The following is a 19,591-nucleotide window of genomic DNA, read 5'->3' on the forward strand; positions in this document are numbered from 1 at the left end:
GTATCGCACCGTAGACAGACAAATGAAAGGGGAACAAAATCTTCCTTGGATACATCGCTGCAAGCGTGTGCCACTTGTTCACACAACGTCAAGTGTGATAATCACGGATACCCACATGGTGGATTGTGCCATATTTTATTCCCACACACTTGAAGCGCATTTCGTGACGCTTAGATGGGCGGCTTCAGGCGGTATGGTCGAGATACGAAATAATGAGACACAGCAACGCTCTTTAAGTCTTGCAATCGCTCGGAGTGAAGATATGCAATCCACGTGAGAAGGACAATCCGCACAGTGATTTAACACGTGTAGAAGGGCACAACAGAGATTTTCAGGAACTGTTTTCCCTTGAAACATGATTGTACATCTCCCGTGTCAAGTGTTTTCTTCTGAATGGATGGCATCAGTGCCAGGTGAGATGAAGTTTATAATTTTTAATTTAATCCAGTCACGACCTTTTCGAGATCCTTCTCCCGAGCATGGAAATGAGCATTCTGGTTTGGTTTGAAGCAATCATTTTCTTTCTAATTGTGTAACGCAGCGTTGGACAATCATTTGCATAACTTATTACGCTGTGCTTTTATGGTTAATTAGCTAAAGCACACACATCAGAGATGTGAAGAGAAATTTTTAAATTTATAAAACTATGTTTTTTTTTTGCTATATTCATCAACGGTTAATTTATTCTTAGCCTGATTAATGCTTGTCCACGTCGTGGAACTCCCCTGGAAACATGGTGTTGTCTACTAATAGTATGTTTTTCATTTTATTTTATCTGCAAACGAACTGTCACTCAATATGACAGGTGCTAAACCCATTCCGTGCAGTCATAATACTGGCCAAATCTCTAGAGAAGTTTTTTTCACCTCTTCATCCACCACCAAGATTCGAGCATAATGATTCGCAAAAAAAACACAAAAAAATAATTCTCATCACGATGAAGAAGCTTTGTTAAAATGTTTGGAAAGGAACACAACAGTTCAACCTCGGTTTTGTTGTTCTTTTGCTGTTTCAAGCGTGTATAAGCAGTCAAGTATAAGCAAAAACGAACAACGATTAAGCGAATCTTATCTTCCCGGGTGATAGCATGTATTTTAAGGCCATTTGTTATTACCAGTGCGGTCTGGCTAAACAGCCTACTAACCTCCACTCGCTTTGTTTGTGTCTTAAATAAACAGTCCATCTGTCTTATGGCGAGGAATCTGCTTAACCTTCACCAGACGGGTCAAGTTTGGTTTCACGTTGGGAGAGCTGGAGGCATCAAAAGCCCTCGGGTTTTTTGCCCTTCCCGTGTAGAGAAGTTCATTTCCAGATCTGTGTACGATGGGTAATGAGTCACGATCGGATCACTTGAATGTACGCAAGTAGAAGAAGCAGCTCACCACAAAGAACTGATCGTTCTATGATTGATGATGTAAACCGAGATGACCGAGAACGCGCTAGCGAGTAAGAATAATGAGCCAAAGGTGGCCAGAGCACAGGAAGATAAAGTAAAAACAACATCCTCAGGGTAACTGCAAGATCGAGAACTTACCGCTCGCCGCTCGGGACAGGCACCTCCTGCGGTGGTCACCGCATGGTCCGGAAAGCGATACAACATAAACCCAAGAACCATCCCAGAATGCGAAGACGTAGACATATTGAGAGACTCACAAAAGAGAGAGAGAACAGAAAAAAAGTTTTCATATCAACAGACTGTAGTAATGTGATTTGATGTTGAAAACATTCCTATTGTGAGTTTCTTTCCTTTTTCGAATGCATTTGTGTGCGTTTCGACAACATTCGAAACTGACCAGTTGTACACAATACACGAAGTGGCTTCAGTATGGTACACAGGAAAAGAAAAGTCATCTTGAAACGGATGCGAAAAGATGATACGGCAACGATGAAAGATGTGGCTTCAGTTTTGCTGCATAAGAAAAATGTCGAAAAGAAAACCAAATCCGTATTCGTGAAAACATCTATCTGTAAGATTGGATTGTATGTTATGTGTTGTTTTGACTTTGATATAAAAACTTTTCTGACCTTCTGCTTAAGAAATTCCATGAAAATACCTTCAATGGATCACCGCTGTGGTCGAAAAAGTATTTTCGTCTTCAAGGTAAAGATTTGGAATGTTTAAATGTAGGAAATCAAAGCTTCAAAAAGAAATATAATAATTTGCATTTGATGGTCTTCATCGCACATTTCACCCCCACTTTTTCGTACATTTGTCACCGAAGCTCAAGGCCCGATATCAACCATCTTCGTCCGGGATGTGTTGGAGTTGAGGCGTTTATCTGCCGTTACGTAACGCGTACACGCTCGCGGAACACGCATCCCGATCGGATCGTGTATTCGATTATTCAACGAAACCGACGCTTTCGAATATTCCATTTCACTAACATACAGATACAGATGATACACATGCACCACACCACTATCGGCGACGGTTAACATGTTTTCTGCGGCTTATCGATCGCCGAAGCGACATCACGCTTATTTGTCCAATATTTAACGCCCCTTTCGATGACACTGGAAATGGAAATGAAGCGAACAAATATCCCGAGAAACGAGCAAAGATTCAACGGAATTCACACTGCCAGGCACACACAATATATTGCGAATTATTGAAAGATCTCTATGGGGCTACCCAGTCTCAAAAGTGTGCCATTAAGTTGAGTCACTTGTTTGTTTGGCCTTAGTGACGTAGACTTTACTATATGTCAGTACGCACTACCAACTGTATCAAGTGAATCGATACTGATGCAGATGCGTTATCTTGATTGAGGAATATGATAAGGTCTTATCTACGTTATCATGCGGTGAAATCTTCTCGGTGTTCAGTCAAGATATAGGCACGTCAACAGTAATGAAAATTGTTCATTGTTCTATTCGTATATTAAGCTCAAGCATAACCATTGCGGTTTAGACAAAGCATTTGCAACCGTGAAACTCGATTAAATGAAAAAAACACGTCCAAAAGGAATGAACCCAAGGAAACCTTATGTTTAAAAACGATTAATTTTCGATCGATCTTAAACCACAAACTAAACCTGACCGTTCTGTATGATTAAAAAACAAACACAGACACGTTTACGTTCAGAACCAAACATGTATCATTCCAAGGTGATGGTCAGTATCGTCCGATAACGCAATCTTCCAACGGCGTGTACCTCTTCGCAGGGAACAGAAAAAGAACCACAAACACACGCATCAGCTTCACCGAAAAGGAACGAAAGAGCTGAACGATACGCATTCCTTTCCACATTTGCACCTGACACCGTGCCGAGGAGTTTGCTCGACAGTGCGAGTTTCCTTACCGAGCAGCGATCACGACGGGTCGATCATTCGATCGGTTCGAATAAACGCATCGTAACGCACTGCGTCTGTAAACCAAAAATCAAAGTCGACGCACAACTTCCGTGGCAGGTTAAGCCGGTTTTCTACCTCGGTTGACTTAAGCGTAAGGAGAGATTAAAAGAGAGAGAGAGTAAAATAACATCACTCGCTCAGCTGCCATCACGGTTTAGACCGGATCGTCATCATACGTCGACGTCATCGTTGTGAGGGAGGTCATCGACGAAGACCCGCACATGATCTCCGTGCCGTTATCTCGCGCGTTTAGCTCTCGCATGTTGCGTGTTTTCTCCTGCATGTTCTCTCGCCCAATGTTTACAGGGACCCCGGTGCGTTCAGAGCGTATCGAAGATCGTCATTCCGCTTTGCAGTACGTTGTCCGCCGGTTCGTTCTGTTCACGTCGCGCGTGTTGATGCCGTTCCTAAGCAACTGCAGATCGGTCTGTATCTGTGCATGTTTCTGTGTTCTCTGTCGAGCAGGGGAGTTCTAAATACCAAGAAGCAAAAACGCACCGTGCACGTGAGGTTTCCTTGAAGGGAAAATAAAGTTTGCACTTCAAGAAGAAGCGCCAGAATCTTCATCAGTAATTGTGTTCTTAGTTTGCGCGCAGTATGTGAAAGGGAAACGAAGAAGCTACGGCAAATCAACCATTGATCACGTTCTGCTTTGCTGTAAAGTGCTGAAGTGAATTTTGAAGTTGATCAAAGCGAAGCGACACGAGGATACAAAACTCGAGTGAAGCAACGAATGATGAATTAGCGAGTGTGGCCGTGTGGGGCAGAAGAGGGCCCGGTTTATCACCGCGAGGAAGGGAAAGATCTTAGCATCGTAAGATTTTCTCCACTTTCCTTGTGCCTCGAGTGCGAAAAGTAGCGACGTGCAAATCAAAACGAAGTGAGTGAGTGATGAGAGGAAAATTGCAGCATCCGCAAGCAAACGAGTCTGCGTTTTGTACAGCGAGAAAGATCATTCTCCTGCTGCCGGTGCCGGGTTTTTGCCTTTAGCTGGCTAGCAAGGAATCGGTCTGAAAGTTGAAGTGCCCAAGTGCTTGTGTCTGTGTGTGTTCTTATATGTATATTTTTATGTTGAAGCTGTATTTTATGCTATTGCGAGTGATGCACGATAAGAAGCAAAAGTGTTGAAGTGACGAATTTTGATTCGGAAAAAATTGTCCTCTGTTTAGAGAGTGTAACGGGCTTCAGGCAAGAAACAAGCAAGGATACCCTCTCGTGGCAGACGTCGTTAACCTGTAGGTATGTCTCAGGTTGCTAGGTACACGTTTTGCCATCAATGTGGCTTTTGTTCGTTGGTAATCGATAGCCAACCATCCTTGCATTGTATCTCTCGTAAGGTTTCCATCATCTCGTTTGTTTCGTAACACCGACATACACACACACACATACTAACGAAGAAAAAAGGATCTCAAGGACAAAAGTGGGATGTGGCTGGCAGCAAGAGACGAAAAGGAGAAGATCAAAAAGAAACCAAATAAAACAGGCTGTTTGTTTGTGAAATCGTCCGAGTTTTGAAATTCCCCACATGTCTTATGAGCACAGTTGCCTTGAATGTTTTGTACGAATACAATTGACGCTTGATTATTCGAGCTAATCGTACAAACTTACTGATAATGAATAGGTCACTGCGCTAGTTCCGTAGCAAAGGCAATATGATCGATTGCACATTTCAGCTCTACTTTAGTCGTCTGTTTTACCGTCCAACGACTCGTTTGAAGTGATTTGTTCGTTGTGGTTGATAACAGTTGAATAGCCCAATCTGACGATAGTGGTTTTTTTTTTAAAACAGATTAGTCTGTTTAAATCGTGTAAGAAAAAAAAGTTCAAACTGTTTTGTTCGTTCCTTCGTGCAGCTCTTGTCTGGTTGTCAGTAATCCGGATACCTTTCTACACCAGACGGTTCCAACTTACTCTTCCGCGCGATCCTTCCGGGAAGGATGTTTCTTTTTTTTTCTTCCTCTAGAGGAAATTTTCCCCTCTTTTGCATCTCCTGCCTTTTTTAACTTGAAATTATCTTTAGTAATTATAATTGTTTCATTATGCGATAAAACCAGAAAAACAACCTAAAAGAAAACCAAAATTCCATTTAAAAAGCGTGTAGCGCAGCCGGTTGACTGTAAATCTCACTAAAAACAGCGATAAATATTTATGCGCCAAAAACGTATCTGCATTTGCATGAATCATTGAAATGCTTCAATCGCGCATTGAAACGAAATTTCGTCAAACCTTCATCACCGGAACGCATCGTTCACCGCCGAATATGAATAATTTTCTGCCACCTTTTCAGGGTGTAGCATTTATTGTTTTCTTGATGAAGAGAGTGATTGATATTTATTTTAAAAAAAGAAAAGGAAACTCAAAATGATACACCACTGCAACTCGATCGCCGTACATGTGTTGTGCAGCGATTAACCATTTCATGCACCAACCAATAACCTCGACCCGTAAATGTGTTTTATTCCCATAGTTAGCTCAATCGGTAATGCACCTATGCCAATGTTTGCCCCCGGTTTGGCCTCGAAACACATTTTCCAGCAGGCACCGAAAATTGACCTCCTTCTAGTAAAAAGTTACACGCGCAGCCTATCTGTGGGTGGATCGGACCGATCTTCATCTGTGTAAACTGGTACTGGACGTGCAGATTTTGTTCAACCGTGCTTGTGTGTGTGTGTGTGTATGTATAGGTGTGTTGAGCGTGTTCAGCGTAACATATCTAGCCGATGCTGATCTTCCGATCGGACAAACATTTTCGCCTACTTTTACGAATTAATAATTGCCTCTAAGCACATCCGGGCGAAAGCCGTCGTACGATCGATACCGAAAAAGCAAGATGTTAAAAATATATTCCTCAAACTTGCCGATCGGTTGTTTGTCTGCTTTCATTTCATTCTCCAAGCTCTTTTTTTTTGGTTTGAGTGGACTCAGATGGACAAATAAATAAACAACGGATAGTGTGAAATTTGACTTCATATAAGACGAACGAACGCGCTAATGTGACGCATAAGTTTGTGGAGCATATTTGTGGACACGTACATACGCTGCTCGTAACATGTTCGCACAGAGTGGTTTATCCCTTAGGTTTTGTGGAGATGTATAATCCCCATGACCTCATTGATTGCAAAGTTGGAGCATTAGTCGACAGCATGCGTCAACAATTATTTTCATGGTTCGTGGTTCAATTCGTGGTTTTTGTTTATGAAAGTAAATCAAGTTTAAGAGATCAAGCTTCTCCTTTTTCGTTTAAAAATAAATCTTTTGTGCCACGAAAAATAGCAAATAAAGGTTAATCTCTGATACCGGTCAACTTGCAGAAGTGTGAAGTCACATACCTGTATCTTCAACCAGTCAATCTGTGGTTTATTGTACAACTCTAGCCGTGTTTTTTGTCTTAAATTATGCCACCGTTGTGATATCTTGTACTCCACATGTTCACACTGGCCAAATGTACTGATTGTTTTGCGATTTACAAATGAAACCAGCAGTAAAACAGCAACGTAGATGGAGGATTTTGATCCACTTCCAGTCACACATTCCGAGCACTCGTCCCACGTCGAGATGGCAAGGAAATGTTTAGCAAACTATATACGTACCACACACACACACACACACGGTACACTAAAATTCCAAGGAAATTGTAAACCCTTTCCGACCGGCGGTTCTCTTCAACGGCGTGAATCGGCATGGAACGTCTATGGTGAAGCTGCAGGTCTACATATATACAACGTGCAACGATATTCCATGGATGCAGATGCAACCGAACGCGCATTTGTTCGTCGCATTACGGGTTTTCTTTTTCGTCTGTTTGCTTTTAAATTTGTACCCCCTAGCCCTTGCCAGTGGCCTGGGCTGTATCGGCTTACAGCATGTGCGTCCCCTGGTTCACCGTCGTTATGTCACCGAGACACGAGATACGGATGCAACGTCCGTGGCCAAATCCCGTTTTGCCACACCAGTTACAGTGTTACATTTTGTCAATTCCACTTACACGTCACCGGGGTTGTTGTGTGTGTGAGTTTTAGTATTTTTTTTCAATATCATGTTTGATCTACATCGCATCTTTGCTGCAACATAGTGTTAGCCACCGTTTCCCCGTGTTGCCGGAAAGATAGTGACATATAACAACAAAACTGAGCCGATAATGATGTAAAAGAAAAAAAACACAAACACACACACACAGACATTACAAAGAAGAGGAAAGTTTCAGACACTCTTCCTGGATTGTTTGCCGTGTTGAGATTTCGAAGGCCAATGCTAATTTTTATGTAATCCATGTAGCTGAGACGGAAGCCCAAGCCATGCCACAAATAACCAGCAGACGAGCTGGAAAGTGACTATGCTGTGAAGCACGAGATAACTTGTTGTGATTACGAAATATCATCAGCTAATCGGGTGGGTTGGCGTTTTTAAAAAAGGATTCCCGATTCATATTAGTCAATTAGTGAGATTTGCATGCTCTTCTGTTCGCCTATTAGGAGTGGATTGCTTCAGCAACCTGTTTTGGGAAGTTTGTTTTTTTCCTTCATCAAAATGATCGTTTTGATTGCCGAATAGTCACTGGTTTTAGTTGATTACCAGTATCGTTTCGCTTCCTCAATTTATTGTGCGTGAGGTAATCCGATAGCTTTGCACCCGATTTGAGCGTCGTTTATCACCTAACGAGCTCACATGCCATTGTGTGAGAATTCACGCGATTATTAATTTCTAAAAGTCACTCTCTTATCAATAGAATAACTAGTGGAGAATTCAACACTTGATACCATTCACTTGATATCAGATCTCAGGTGATTTAAAACACTGGTTTTTCTTGGCTTTAACGACCTTTAAGGTCATGCCCCCAGCTATTTTTGGTTTACTAGACTTATTTTTACCGCGTAGCCGGATAGTCAGTACTCGCTACTTGAGGACGTTTCGGATGGGATTTGATACTTGGTCCTATTGTATGGAACCTAAAACGTTTACCACATACACCATCGAGCTCCAATATCGGAAACAACGCATAGTTAAATATGCTTTAGTGTAGATTAAAATGTCACTCCAACGGCAATTAATTCTCTCGCAATCGCGTGTTAAATCAATCATAATTAATAAGCGAAAAGTGTTACTGCATTGTGTGTTTCAACCTAGATAGCATCTTCACAATTTGCAGATAAATATTCCTTTTTTTTGTTTGCAAAGAACCCAAATACGGTAGTGGACTAATGGACAGTAAAGCTATGAAATACAATGTTTTGATATGTTTAAACAATGTGTTCTATAACCCTGCAACCCAACCCTGAACTTGTCTCGGTTTTCGGGGTTCCAAAGCACGCACGTACACTCGAGTCGGATATTGGCACGTTTCTTATCGTCCATTGCCGGGCACGATTCATTATGTATGCACCGATTGACACCGGGCAAACGATAATATTGAGCACCCCGAAGGCTAATTACTATCAATCCGCTCCGATCGCTAACGTACGCGTAATGGTCCGGTCCGTTCTTGACATTGACATCGTTACGAGCGTTACGCGTCACACTGTCACTAAACCACTAACCGGCCAGGTTGATGATGCAACGCTCAACTTGTTCTGACCATTGATAGACTGCGTTATGCAAATGGTGATGAACGAATGATTGAAATCTACGTGCCCCGTTCCAACTGCAGCGAGATCCTTGATGTGCCACTCGGATGTTGTGGGTTTCTCGAACGAAGCACAACTCTTAGAAAGGAGGTTTCTAGCTGTGATAACGTGAATGTACCGTATAAAGGTGATTGCCACCAATCAGAACGTAGAAGGCTCTCTATGGCTTCCTCACAGATGTCAACGCCAAATTAGAATTGCCATCAAAGTGTTTTGAAGTTGACGCAGTTTTGGAAAGGTGTCCACACAGCACTTATCGGGATTTTATCGTCTCACGGAGGGAAGGGAAATTGTTTGCGGTCTTTACTAACTTCATCCGTTCACGTCAATCGTCTTCATTCGCATGCATGTCACACAGGACGGAAGACTCGGTTCCACCCCCTACCCGGTTTTGCGTAGACGTGCAGTGCAGTACTACTATCCGGTGTGCTTTTAGTGTCTAATTATGTCTACCTCATTCATCATATCCATATCCCCAGCTATGGCGCAAAGGGTCACAAATATGGCTATTAGCTTCGAACAATTCCAGATGATTGCCTATTAACGTGTGTTGTGTTGTTCTTTGTCGTTGCAGCTATCGGAGTGCTTTTCCATCGATGTTACCAGCAAACGGCAACAACACACCAACCGTACACGACGCCATGAGACAGCTGCCGCCTACCGATGCACCGTTTGCGTACGCCCAGCAGCGACCGACGCAAGTCTGAAGGATTGCTCCAACCACGATAAGGGGTTCGCAGCAAGTTGCAAGTTTAGTGCAGCAAAACGCCCCATTAGGCGTATCAATTTTCATCTTCCCCACACACACACACACACACCGTTACACACGCGCGTTGCGACCTACGGCCACTGCAAGGCCACCGTCACCATGTCGCACCGTATGTCGCCAAAGACGCGGGTCGTGTTCAAGTTCATCTTCGGGCTCGGCATCTGGTCGTTTCTAGTGCTGGGTTTCTTCAAGCTGAATGGCGACCCGGTAATGCCGCACCAGTTCCAGCAATCGCCCATCAATGGCCGGCTGCTGCTAAACAAGGACAACCGATGGACCGGAAATGAGGCCACGTCAACCACCACCGACCGCTACTTGTCGCCGGCCGGGCTCGCGGGCGCAATGGCCGGCGTTGACGAGGTGCTCGTCGATAATCGTGCTGGTAAGTCGACGTGAAGATTACCCACTTGGCCGGCGAATGCCATACCAGCTCATCTCTTCAAACCACAATGGGTCCCTTCCTCCGTTGGTTGGAATCTGAATGCATGATTAGCATTCTTCGGCCACATCAGGAGGGAGGGAAAGAAGCTAATAAAATGCGAAACCTGTCCATCCCATTATGGCTGGTCTGTCGCTGCATTAGCGACGGGTGTACTACTGGAAGCTCATCAACATCGCGGCGCTGTGCGGTGCGGAAAGTCTGCTGTTCTCGGCCAGAACGGGCCACTCGAACGCTCGGCTGGGCAGACTGTTAAGTGAAAAACTTCCGTTGAGTAGCTGTGCTGCAGCCGGGGTTCAAACTCCTCCCGGATGTTTGATTCGTGCTGCGTCCAGTTGGCAAATGGCGTTTCTGCTATTTTTGCATTACTGCGCTTGAAGTAGTTTTTTTTTTTTCTTTTGTTTTACTGACCATCGGTTAATCGATTGCACAGGTCTCTGAGGTCAGCTGATTGCATGGCTGAAGAATGGCAAACAGTTGGAAAAAAACTCGGAAGCCAAATAAATAACTTCTTGTGCCTCGTCCTCGCCACGATGCCACTTGATCGGGCTCGTAAAGATGTTGGTAAAGAATTATTTAATGGTACTTTGGAGCCGGTTTTAATTACTTCTTGTTGTGGATCTCTAGGCAAAACCTGACAATGACAAACATATGTTTGCCCTTTTGCAGGTATCACCCGAAGACAATCCGTTTAGCAGATGGTTTATTGGAAAGACTATAGTTTACAATTAATTTTACAGCTTATCACATTTGATTTTGTAAACATTTCGTACACATTTTGTTTCCTTATCGTTGTGTACTTCTCTTTACAATCCACCATCAAACGTGCAACTCAATTTCAAAGAATGTCACCGCAACGAGTATACTTATCCACCTCGATCATCGGGTCGGGATAAAGGAGGACGGATTCTCGTTTCCGTCGTTCAGCGAAAGCATTAAAGTCAGATTGAATTCGAAGCAAAAAAAAACGAGGTTTATTTGCACACCGTAAACATCAAGTTCCTTTGAAGCTAAATCCTGGTTTATTTTCCTGTGTGGCTGAGTGGTTGAAATTGGCTCGTGGGATTTTTTTTCTTTCTCTCCTTAAGATGGTTAACGATTCCAAAGTGTTGAGTAAACAATCAATAAAACCATTTTTAATCGATACGTTACCAGCGTTGTCAAAACTTGTGCACTTTTAACGTACTGTCGGCAAGAAAGTTTTGCTGGGGGATACGGTGGAGAAAAAGTCACTCAATGTTTCAAATCTGCCTTTAGAGCTGTAAAGACAATTTATAGCATTCTGTCATCTTGGGCAATTTAACGCCTACTTTGTCTCGTGGGGTGCGACAAATCGTGCGTGTACACATGGAACATCACTTCGTCTCCTTGCAGGCGATGATTATCGTGGATGCCTCCCTGCTGTTGCTACTCCCGCTGGCGATGGCGATGACGATCTTCCATCCCGACAAGCGAAACAACATTGCGGCACGGTCGTAAACTATGCCAACAAAACATTATTTACGTACACACGCTCCATCCAATCACCGAAAACTTATGTTCGAGTAAAAGAACACAAACGCGACATAATCTGGCTGGGGCAAAGAAACGGAATCTAAACAACTATTAAACTGGGCACAACACTCTAGACGGCTCGATTGCAATATTGTATTAGTCAAGTTTCAAAAGTTTAACAACGGATCGATCGTAAATGTTTCATGACTGTTCGGTGGGGGGTACATGTTAAGCATGCTGGGAGAAATTCTTGAAATTGAAACAGTTTTAATACAGTTACTGCCATTCCCATAAAAGTCAATAACAACATCACAAACAATCCCATTTTGCTTATTAGAATTAGAATTTTTATTTAGATTTTACCTGTACCTAAATAATTTTTTTTAATAATTTTGTTTTGCTCATTGGTTTTTTCACCATAAAACATGTTTTCAAGAAAATTTTACTACGTTTCAGGATTTAATGTAGGAATATTGGAAGAAGTAATCATTAAATTGCGTGTAGCAAAAGGTTAAACAATCATATTTGCTAGTTTTTCAAAAAAGTATAACAATTTGATGTTTTATGAAGTACCTAAGATATATCGTCAAACTCTAATCACGATTAAACGATCGAACCAAAATCAATAGTTTTATTCAACAAGAATTAAAGTAAAAAATTAGAACTTTATGATCTTCCTTTGGGACATATGGCTTAAGTTTGCAAGTCTCGAATATATTGAGGTATTGGAGCGTAGGTTGTAGCAATGGATTAATGGTAAGCGGAAACCCAGCAAGCCAGATTCCGTATCGGAACCCCTAAGTTCTTTAAAGATGAAAGAAGAAAATATTCGACAGCAATAATTTCTATCTGGAACAAAACAGCAAAATTTGTGATATAGATTTTACACGTAGATTAGCGAATGGGAATATGCTAATGAGAATGTCACACACCGTTAGTGGAATACATTAACTACGATCCGGAACCTGTCTCCTTTTTTTATAAAAGAGAAAAGACATATTTTTTAATCATAAAAACTTCTTCTTCAAGTTATCAGAAAACGTATGACAAATCTTTCTTCTTGACCCATTAATATCAGGAGAATATAGGATTGTTGAGGTGAAGTTTGTTTTACATAAATAAATGATTTATAATCTGCAGTATATCGGCAAACAAGAAACTTCTGCAATAAAAAACAGGAAAGAAGTAAATGGTAATTCGATGCCAAATTTGCATACTTTAAAGCTTTTTAGAGAGCTTAAAGAAAGCGGCTGTCAGAGTGCTATTAATTTGGGAAAGAAGAAATCAAATACCCAAACATGGCCCCAAGCAACTGGAAAGTAGACAAAAACATCAATTTATTGTTAAAGATTGACCTCAAAAACGGTCTTATCCTAGCTTGGGACGATCGTAGAACGTTTGCTTTGTTTATAGCTACACCTGCAGATATGTTGATCAAAACAGGAAACTAATCGGGGACAAAGAGTTCAGAAGGGAAAATAGATAAACTACCAAACGATCTTCGTTTTCACGAAACCCAACGCAGCATACCAGTGTTTGACATGCGGCATGTCGTGTGAGAAGTAATGGTCCCAAAACCCATCCTCTGGAATGTGCTAGCTGCTTGGAATGGAGGCCATCGTTTGAGGACGCCTTCCACTGCCATTCCCCAATTACAAGGGCCTACAGCATGGGGTTGGAGTAGATGGACGCGGTTCACCATACATGTCCATCATACGATTCGTTCCGATTTTTGCCTATTTTCGTCCAGTGGTACACCAGCGTCACCGCGTCATCAGCACGCGGGTGCTTTCGTCGTGTGCGTTTCATCTATTGATTTATCGCGCGTTTTGCCTTTGCGCAGGGCTGCGGCAAAGGTGATCGCACGATCTGGGATCCTCTTGTGGATGTATGGGTCGGGATTTAGATCAACTAACTGTACATTGACTGGTGTGGTGCACCGGAGCAGGGCCAACCACATCGAATTCTGACGTCCAATTTTGGACGTCCCGCGAATGACCGTTCGGAAACCACTCAGCGAAAGCCGCCTATGGTACGGCGCCAACGCCATTAATGGTTCCGATCACATGAGCTTTGATTTCGTTTTCGTATTCCCGATTCCGGCGTGGCCCGGAGGACGTGATTCTCGCCTGGTGTGACCCCGAATCTGGTAAGCGGCTTTAAGCAGGACAGGAAAGTGGCATTCATTCAGTGGCTGTGCAGGAAATCGAGGCTAAAGATCGCGTTACGAGGTCGTCGTGGTATCAACTTGTGCGCACCCAAGACGTGTTTTTCGTTTTGCACTGGAAGAGATGGAATTCAACATGTTCCCAATTTATTGGTCCACACTACAGCCACTTACTCATTCATGCAGCGCCTTTGTGAAGGGACAGGCGAATGTAAGCCGTAGAATGAAAGCGTCCAATTTCTGACGCCAAATCTTGATATAGTGCAAATAAATTGCCGTTGCTAGCGATCGCCTATGTTCTCGCTGATTCGCACCGATCGCTTTTAATCCGGGGTGGGGTGAGGTGAATAGCTAATTAGTCGGGTTCGTTGTTTTGTAGCCTTCTGCGGCCGGTCGTTGGCCGAAGATACTGGCATACGGAAGGATGTACGGGCTATGGTACGGGTGGGTCATATGATATGGGATGGACACAGCACGCTAACGGTACAATGAAAAATGATAATTTCAAAATCGAAACCATCGTTATCCGGTCATGCTCCTTGTGGATCGTTCTTTCGCATGGATTCGCATGCTCGGTGGAGGTTTGTCGTTCCGTTAGATCGTCGTATCATTTACACGCAGCAGAAAGCTGACAGCTATGTCTTTTGGGAATTTCAAAGCTTGTGAGCTATTTTTTGCACAAGCTTAACAAGTTCAACTAGGAGGGGTTTTTGTTGATTGTTGGCTTTCTCTCATCCTGTTCCCATCCTGGGTATGTAAATGTGAGCCATAAAAAATGTACGATTATTCCATATCCTGCTATTGGTGACATTTATTTTATTTCAATTTTATTTTCAATTTTTTCTTCCACCAAATGAGTCGAAACCTTCGTGGAATGTTATTTTATACTGATAAATAGTTTAATATGAAGCCAACTTTTCCTTCATTAATATTAATTTATATATTTAGATTCTTGTCTATTGACTATTTCTCTAAGAGTAAATAAAGTCGAGGAACGCCAGAAATGGCAGTCCCAAGACCTCTTCTGTTTCCGAGAAAAGATTAAAGTGGGAAGTAGTTAGCAACGTAAAAGATAGTCCATTATTTTCCAGAATAACCCGCTCGTAGCTTAAAGTAATCTTATCTTGCTGACGGCCGTGACTGATAATGTTGTACAAATAAAACGGTTATATTAACTAATTTCCTTTTTTTAATGCTCATTATGGGGACAATTAATACATCATTAATCGTTTTCTTTAAAAGAAGAAGAAGGGTGTTTACTAACCCGAATAAGTGCTCCTGTACTTCCATGTTTCAAAAAAATTAAAAAAAAAAACTATTGGTTTCACACACACTCGCTGGTTGTGCTTATCGCGATAAACGCACGTGGTCACGTACGGTCATGGTCACGGTATGGTTTGTTGTTGCTGGTGGCGTCCTAGACACAGTGTATTTACAATGCTACGGAACGGATTATATACTCACATTGTTTAATTTCATCAGCAAGAGTTGTATACACTTGAAATCGCTTGTAAATTCCAATTGAGCTGCAAGCCTTCATTTTTACCTACCAAAACAAATAAGCGTGACGAGCATATGTATTCACCACCGGAAGCTATATGCAAATAATAAACTCTAAGTTTATTTATGCGACTTTACTTTGTCTTACTAGGTATATGTTTAAGTCTGGTAATATTTATATTTCAAAATATTGTGATTTTTTTTAGTTTACTGCTTAGGCACTGGAACCATTTGACTATCACAGTCTGTTGCTGGAGCTCTTTACGAGTGCTTGAATGTTGTCACCTATTTTATCGCAAAATGCCTTTAAAAAATCTATCCTATTTGTGTTGTTCTGAGCCATGATAAGAATATGATCAGCTAACAGATCATAGAGTTTATCACTGTATTTGATGTATATGATGACTAAAATACGGGCGGTCCGGTAGTGTATATGGTAAACACGAAAGGACCGGGTATCCAATCCCATCCTGACCGTCCCCGTAGCAAAGACTGACTCTCAGGCTACGTGATAAAATAAGTCTAATAAGCCAGAAATGTCCGACAAGACTCTACATGTTGTTAGGCCAAGAAGAGAATGAGATGCCTAATATATAGAACTTTCTTTTTATAAACGAACAAGAATTATAATACTTGATCGATGTTAAGTAAGTTTCTTGAAGATCGTGATTCATGATTTTTGAAGAAATTATGGATTAGTTAAAGTGAATTATTAGGCTCATCAATATGCAAACGATCACTTTTGCCAATATTCCTTGTTACCTTGTCTACCGGAGTGTAATGTAGGATTACGTGACATGCCGGTTACAAATCACAACTATTAAAAACCTTCTCTACCTGTGTTTATACCTAATGATGCCCTTCAGCTACTGTAATATGCCTTGTACGTGACAGTATTCCATGGTGATCCACACCATAAGTCGCATGCCTTCAAATTCACCCGCGCTGTTTGCTGATTTCGGAATCTCTTTGTCTTCAGCACGGCACCCTAATATTGTTTTGTTGGTGGAAATTAATTTGCTTTCCTTTCTCACTCTTTGCTTCGTTTGCTTTTGTTTCTGCAGTGATCGATGACGAGCAGCTGGTGCGGGATGTGGAATCGCGGCTTCCCTCGCTACCGATCGCGTACTGGAGCAAGCACAAGAACGTGGTGCAGAAGAAGGCATCGTGCGCCCGCTATCCGTCAATCTTCGAGCTCGAGTTCAACAACATCTACTGGCAGACGCTACGTAGCACGAACGGTACGTTTCAGCTGTTCGGTGCGTACTACGACATCCGGAAGCGGTCACGCATTGGACCGGCGGTACGCATCCTCGGCATGATCGACCGGATCGAACCGCGGGTGAAAACTTTCTGTCAGCTGTGGTTCGACGGTCAGAAGGAACCGTTCATCGTGAAGACGTTCGAGTACAAGTACATCTGGTTCAACAAGTGGGGCAACTACAAGCAGGGCATCTATCAACCGTATCTGATCGCTTGTCAGATCCCGAAACCGTTCCGTGGTCTGGTGCCGGCTTCGGTATCGTTGGTGGAGAAGCAGTGCGACACGGCCACGAACAATTTGCGCGTACTGTACAACCGGCCGCTGGACGATGAGAAGCGCGGTTTTGCGGTGTGCGTCAAGGGGTTGGACTTTCTGTACGACGATCTGTCGGTGCGGTTGGTCGAGTGGATCGAGCTGCTTGGTATGCTCGGTGCGGATAAGGTGTTCTTTTACGAGCTTCAGGTACATCCGAACATCTCCAAGGTGTTGCGCTACTACGAGGAACAGGAACGGGTACACGTGACGCCACTAACGCTCCCGGGTGGGCAACCGAACGTACCTGGGTTTCAGCATTTGTTCCTCTCGAAGAAGACGACACACAAACGCCAGAACGAACTGATCCCGTACAACGACTGTCTGTACAAGAACATGTACAAGTACAACTTCATCGCGCTGCTAGACATCGACGAGGTCATTATGCCAAGCCGACCGGAGGACCGTACCTGGCACCATCTGATGGAGCGTGTGGTCGCGAAGGGCATGAAGCTAAAGAACGACACCTACCCGAGCTACAATGTGCGCAACGTGTACTTCTTCGATCGCGGTGATCAGCACGATCACGAATGGGCAAAGGATACGCCACGGTACATGCACATGCTGCAGCATGTAACGCGCGCAAAGAATTACACCAAACCCAACCAGTACGTCAAATGTTTCCACAACCCGGAACGGGTACTGACGCTCCACAATCACTTTCCGATTGCGTGTCTGGGCGGTACCTGTCACTCGTATCCGGTGTCTACGGAGGACGCACAGCTACAGCACTATCGGGCCGATTGCGTGCGAACGTTGAAAAAGAGCTGTGAAGAGTTCAAGGAAAATCAGGTGCGTGATACCACGATCTGGAAGTACAAGGACGAACTGATACAGCGCACGCGCCGTACGCTCGACGTGCTCGGGTTCTTCAAACCGTCGTCTACGGGCGGGAGCGGTGGGTCACTGCTGCGCGGTGGCAAGGACTCACTCTACAAACGGTGACTGTTGGCCCGGGTTCGAAGTCTCTTCAGTCTCTAGTAGGAGCGCGATCTGTGAGCGCACTTTAAGCCGATCCGGAGAGATGTAAAAGCGTGTAGTAATACACTACTACGTCGGCAACTACTATTACTACTACTACCACTATTACTACTACTGTTACTGCTATTTTTAGTATTAGTGCTATTACTGCTACTACTACTACTACTACTCAAGCTACCAGTATGAATAAGTCTAAGTTATGCAGACGATAACGGTTGCGATAGTAAAATGGTGCAAAAACAGATGCAATGTATAAAGCCACTAAGCTGTAAGTGGGGTGTGGTTGAACTAAAAAAAAAGGGTTAGTAAATACGATATACTAAGCGAGGGATCCCGGGATTCTAGGCGATGCGAATTTAGTGCTCGAACAATTAGTGAGCCGTTGTTCATAGTAGTATGTGAGCAGACTAGTACTATGCGGGATAAACCTATGAGGCCTTCCCGTATATACAATGTGTATGTGTATTTTTGTGTATAACCCTAGTGATCCTGTAATTAAGTAGGTTTTGTGATAGTCACTGCTGATCCACTTTTCCTCGATCAATCGCTCGATCTTTTGTTCATTCTTAATCTCTAGTGTGTGTGTTGAATGAATGCGTGTGTGAAGATGTGTGTTTGAACGTGTGTTTTAATAAGCATACATCCGTGTGATTGCGATTGTACAAAGTAATTGTGTGTGTGTGTGAGTGTGCGGAATGAATACAAAATAGTAATCGAAAAAGCGTTTCGAAACCCAGTTGAGTTTTTCACCCCAGTTGATCCCAATTTTCCCCCGGGGGCATCTTTTCATTTCATCCGTTCCTAACCGTGCTGCGGTATTGATTCTGACGAAAAAACAGAAATAGAGAAAGATTTCCTACTTATCCACACAAAAAAGCATGTGCATTGTGCCGGCTGCTTAACTATACCCGTTAGCCCTTTTAAACGTTAGTCGCCCCGGTTCACTGGGTTTTTCACTGCTAGGATGAGCTGAAACGATTTTGCAACAAATTTCACGCACAACGCACGATCAATTCACTCACCAACGGACGTAGCGTTGTCGCGGCGTTCGTTCGCGCTTCGTTAACTCCTTTCCTCGTTGTTCTATTTATATACGAAATAAGTAAAAGCATATGATAGTTAAGCGTGTAAAACCGTGACCGGATAGGATAAAAAAAAGAAGATAGTGACGCATCCAACGCGATAGCAGCAGCGTACCAGTATCGGCGTTAATAATATTGTATGAATCACGGTAGAGCAAGGCGTACCTCTTCATGGTCATTGTAGCGCCCCCACGTTTAGAAGGATCCTTTGAGGATACGGTGAAGAAGGGCATAGGACCTACGGTAACGATATGAAACCCATGTTTGAGATTGTAAAAATAGCACCAATTCGCTACGGACACTAGCGACAGCGAAAGGTTAAGCAAGACGTTGTTAAGACAACCGCGTATACCACGCGTACCACGGTATTAGCTAGGAATTTTGTTAATTAGGCACTATTGAAGAATTGCTCTATCGAATACCTTTGTATATATGAAAGACTGAATTCGAGAGGTTTTTGTTGAAGCGGAACGCTGGCAAGGAATTGCAACGACAGTGAAGTGGAAAACCCTTACAAACATCACTCCTGCCTGGTGACGCACCTTAACGGCAACGGTAAACTGGAAGAATTAATTAAGCAATTAATCCGGGTTGGTAATGGTTATGGC

At 43.0% G+C, this 19,591-nt stretch overlaps 1 protein-coding gene across 6 annotated transcripts in view; it reads left to right on the top strand.

Moving 5' to 3' along the window:
- LOC125765430 (uncharacterized) overlaps positions 1 to 19,029 on the top strand; it is a 124,849-nt gene extending 105,820 nt beyond the window's left edge. For 4 of the 6 annotated variants that reach the window (XM_049430590.1, XM_049430589.1, XM_049430592.1 and 1 more), the window contains 2 exons: positions 9,550 to 10,126; positions 16,409 to 19,029. In XM_049430590.1, the coding sequence (XP_049286547.1) occupies positions 9,844 to 10,126; positions 16,409 to 17,865 (1,740 nt within the window). In that variant the 5' untranslated portion in view covers positions 9,550 to 9,843 and the 3' untranslated portion in view covers positions 17,866 to 19,029. Of the gene's footprint in view, positions 1 to 3,549; positions 4,594 to 9,549; positions 10,127 to 16,408 lie in introns of those variants that run through there. The other 2 variants (XM_049430593.1, XM_049430588.1) reach the window with 2 other exon arrangements.
- The last annotated feature ends 562 nt before the right edge of the window (positions 19,030 to 19,591 follow it).

Source organism: Anopheles funestus, chromosome 2RL (genome assembly GCF_943734845.2).
Source record: "Anopheles funestus chromosome 2RL, idAnoFuneDA-416_04, whole genome shotgun sequence".
NCBI classification, from domain to species: domain Eukaryota; kingdom Metazoa; phylum Arthropoda; class Insecta; order Diptera; family Culicidae; genus Anopheles; species Anopheles funestus.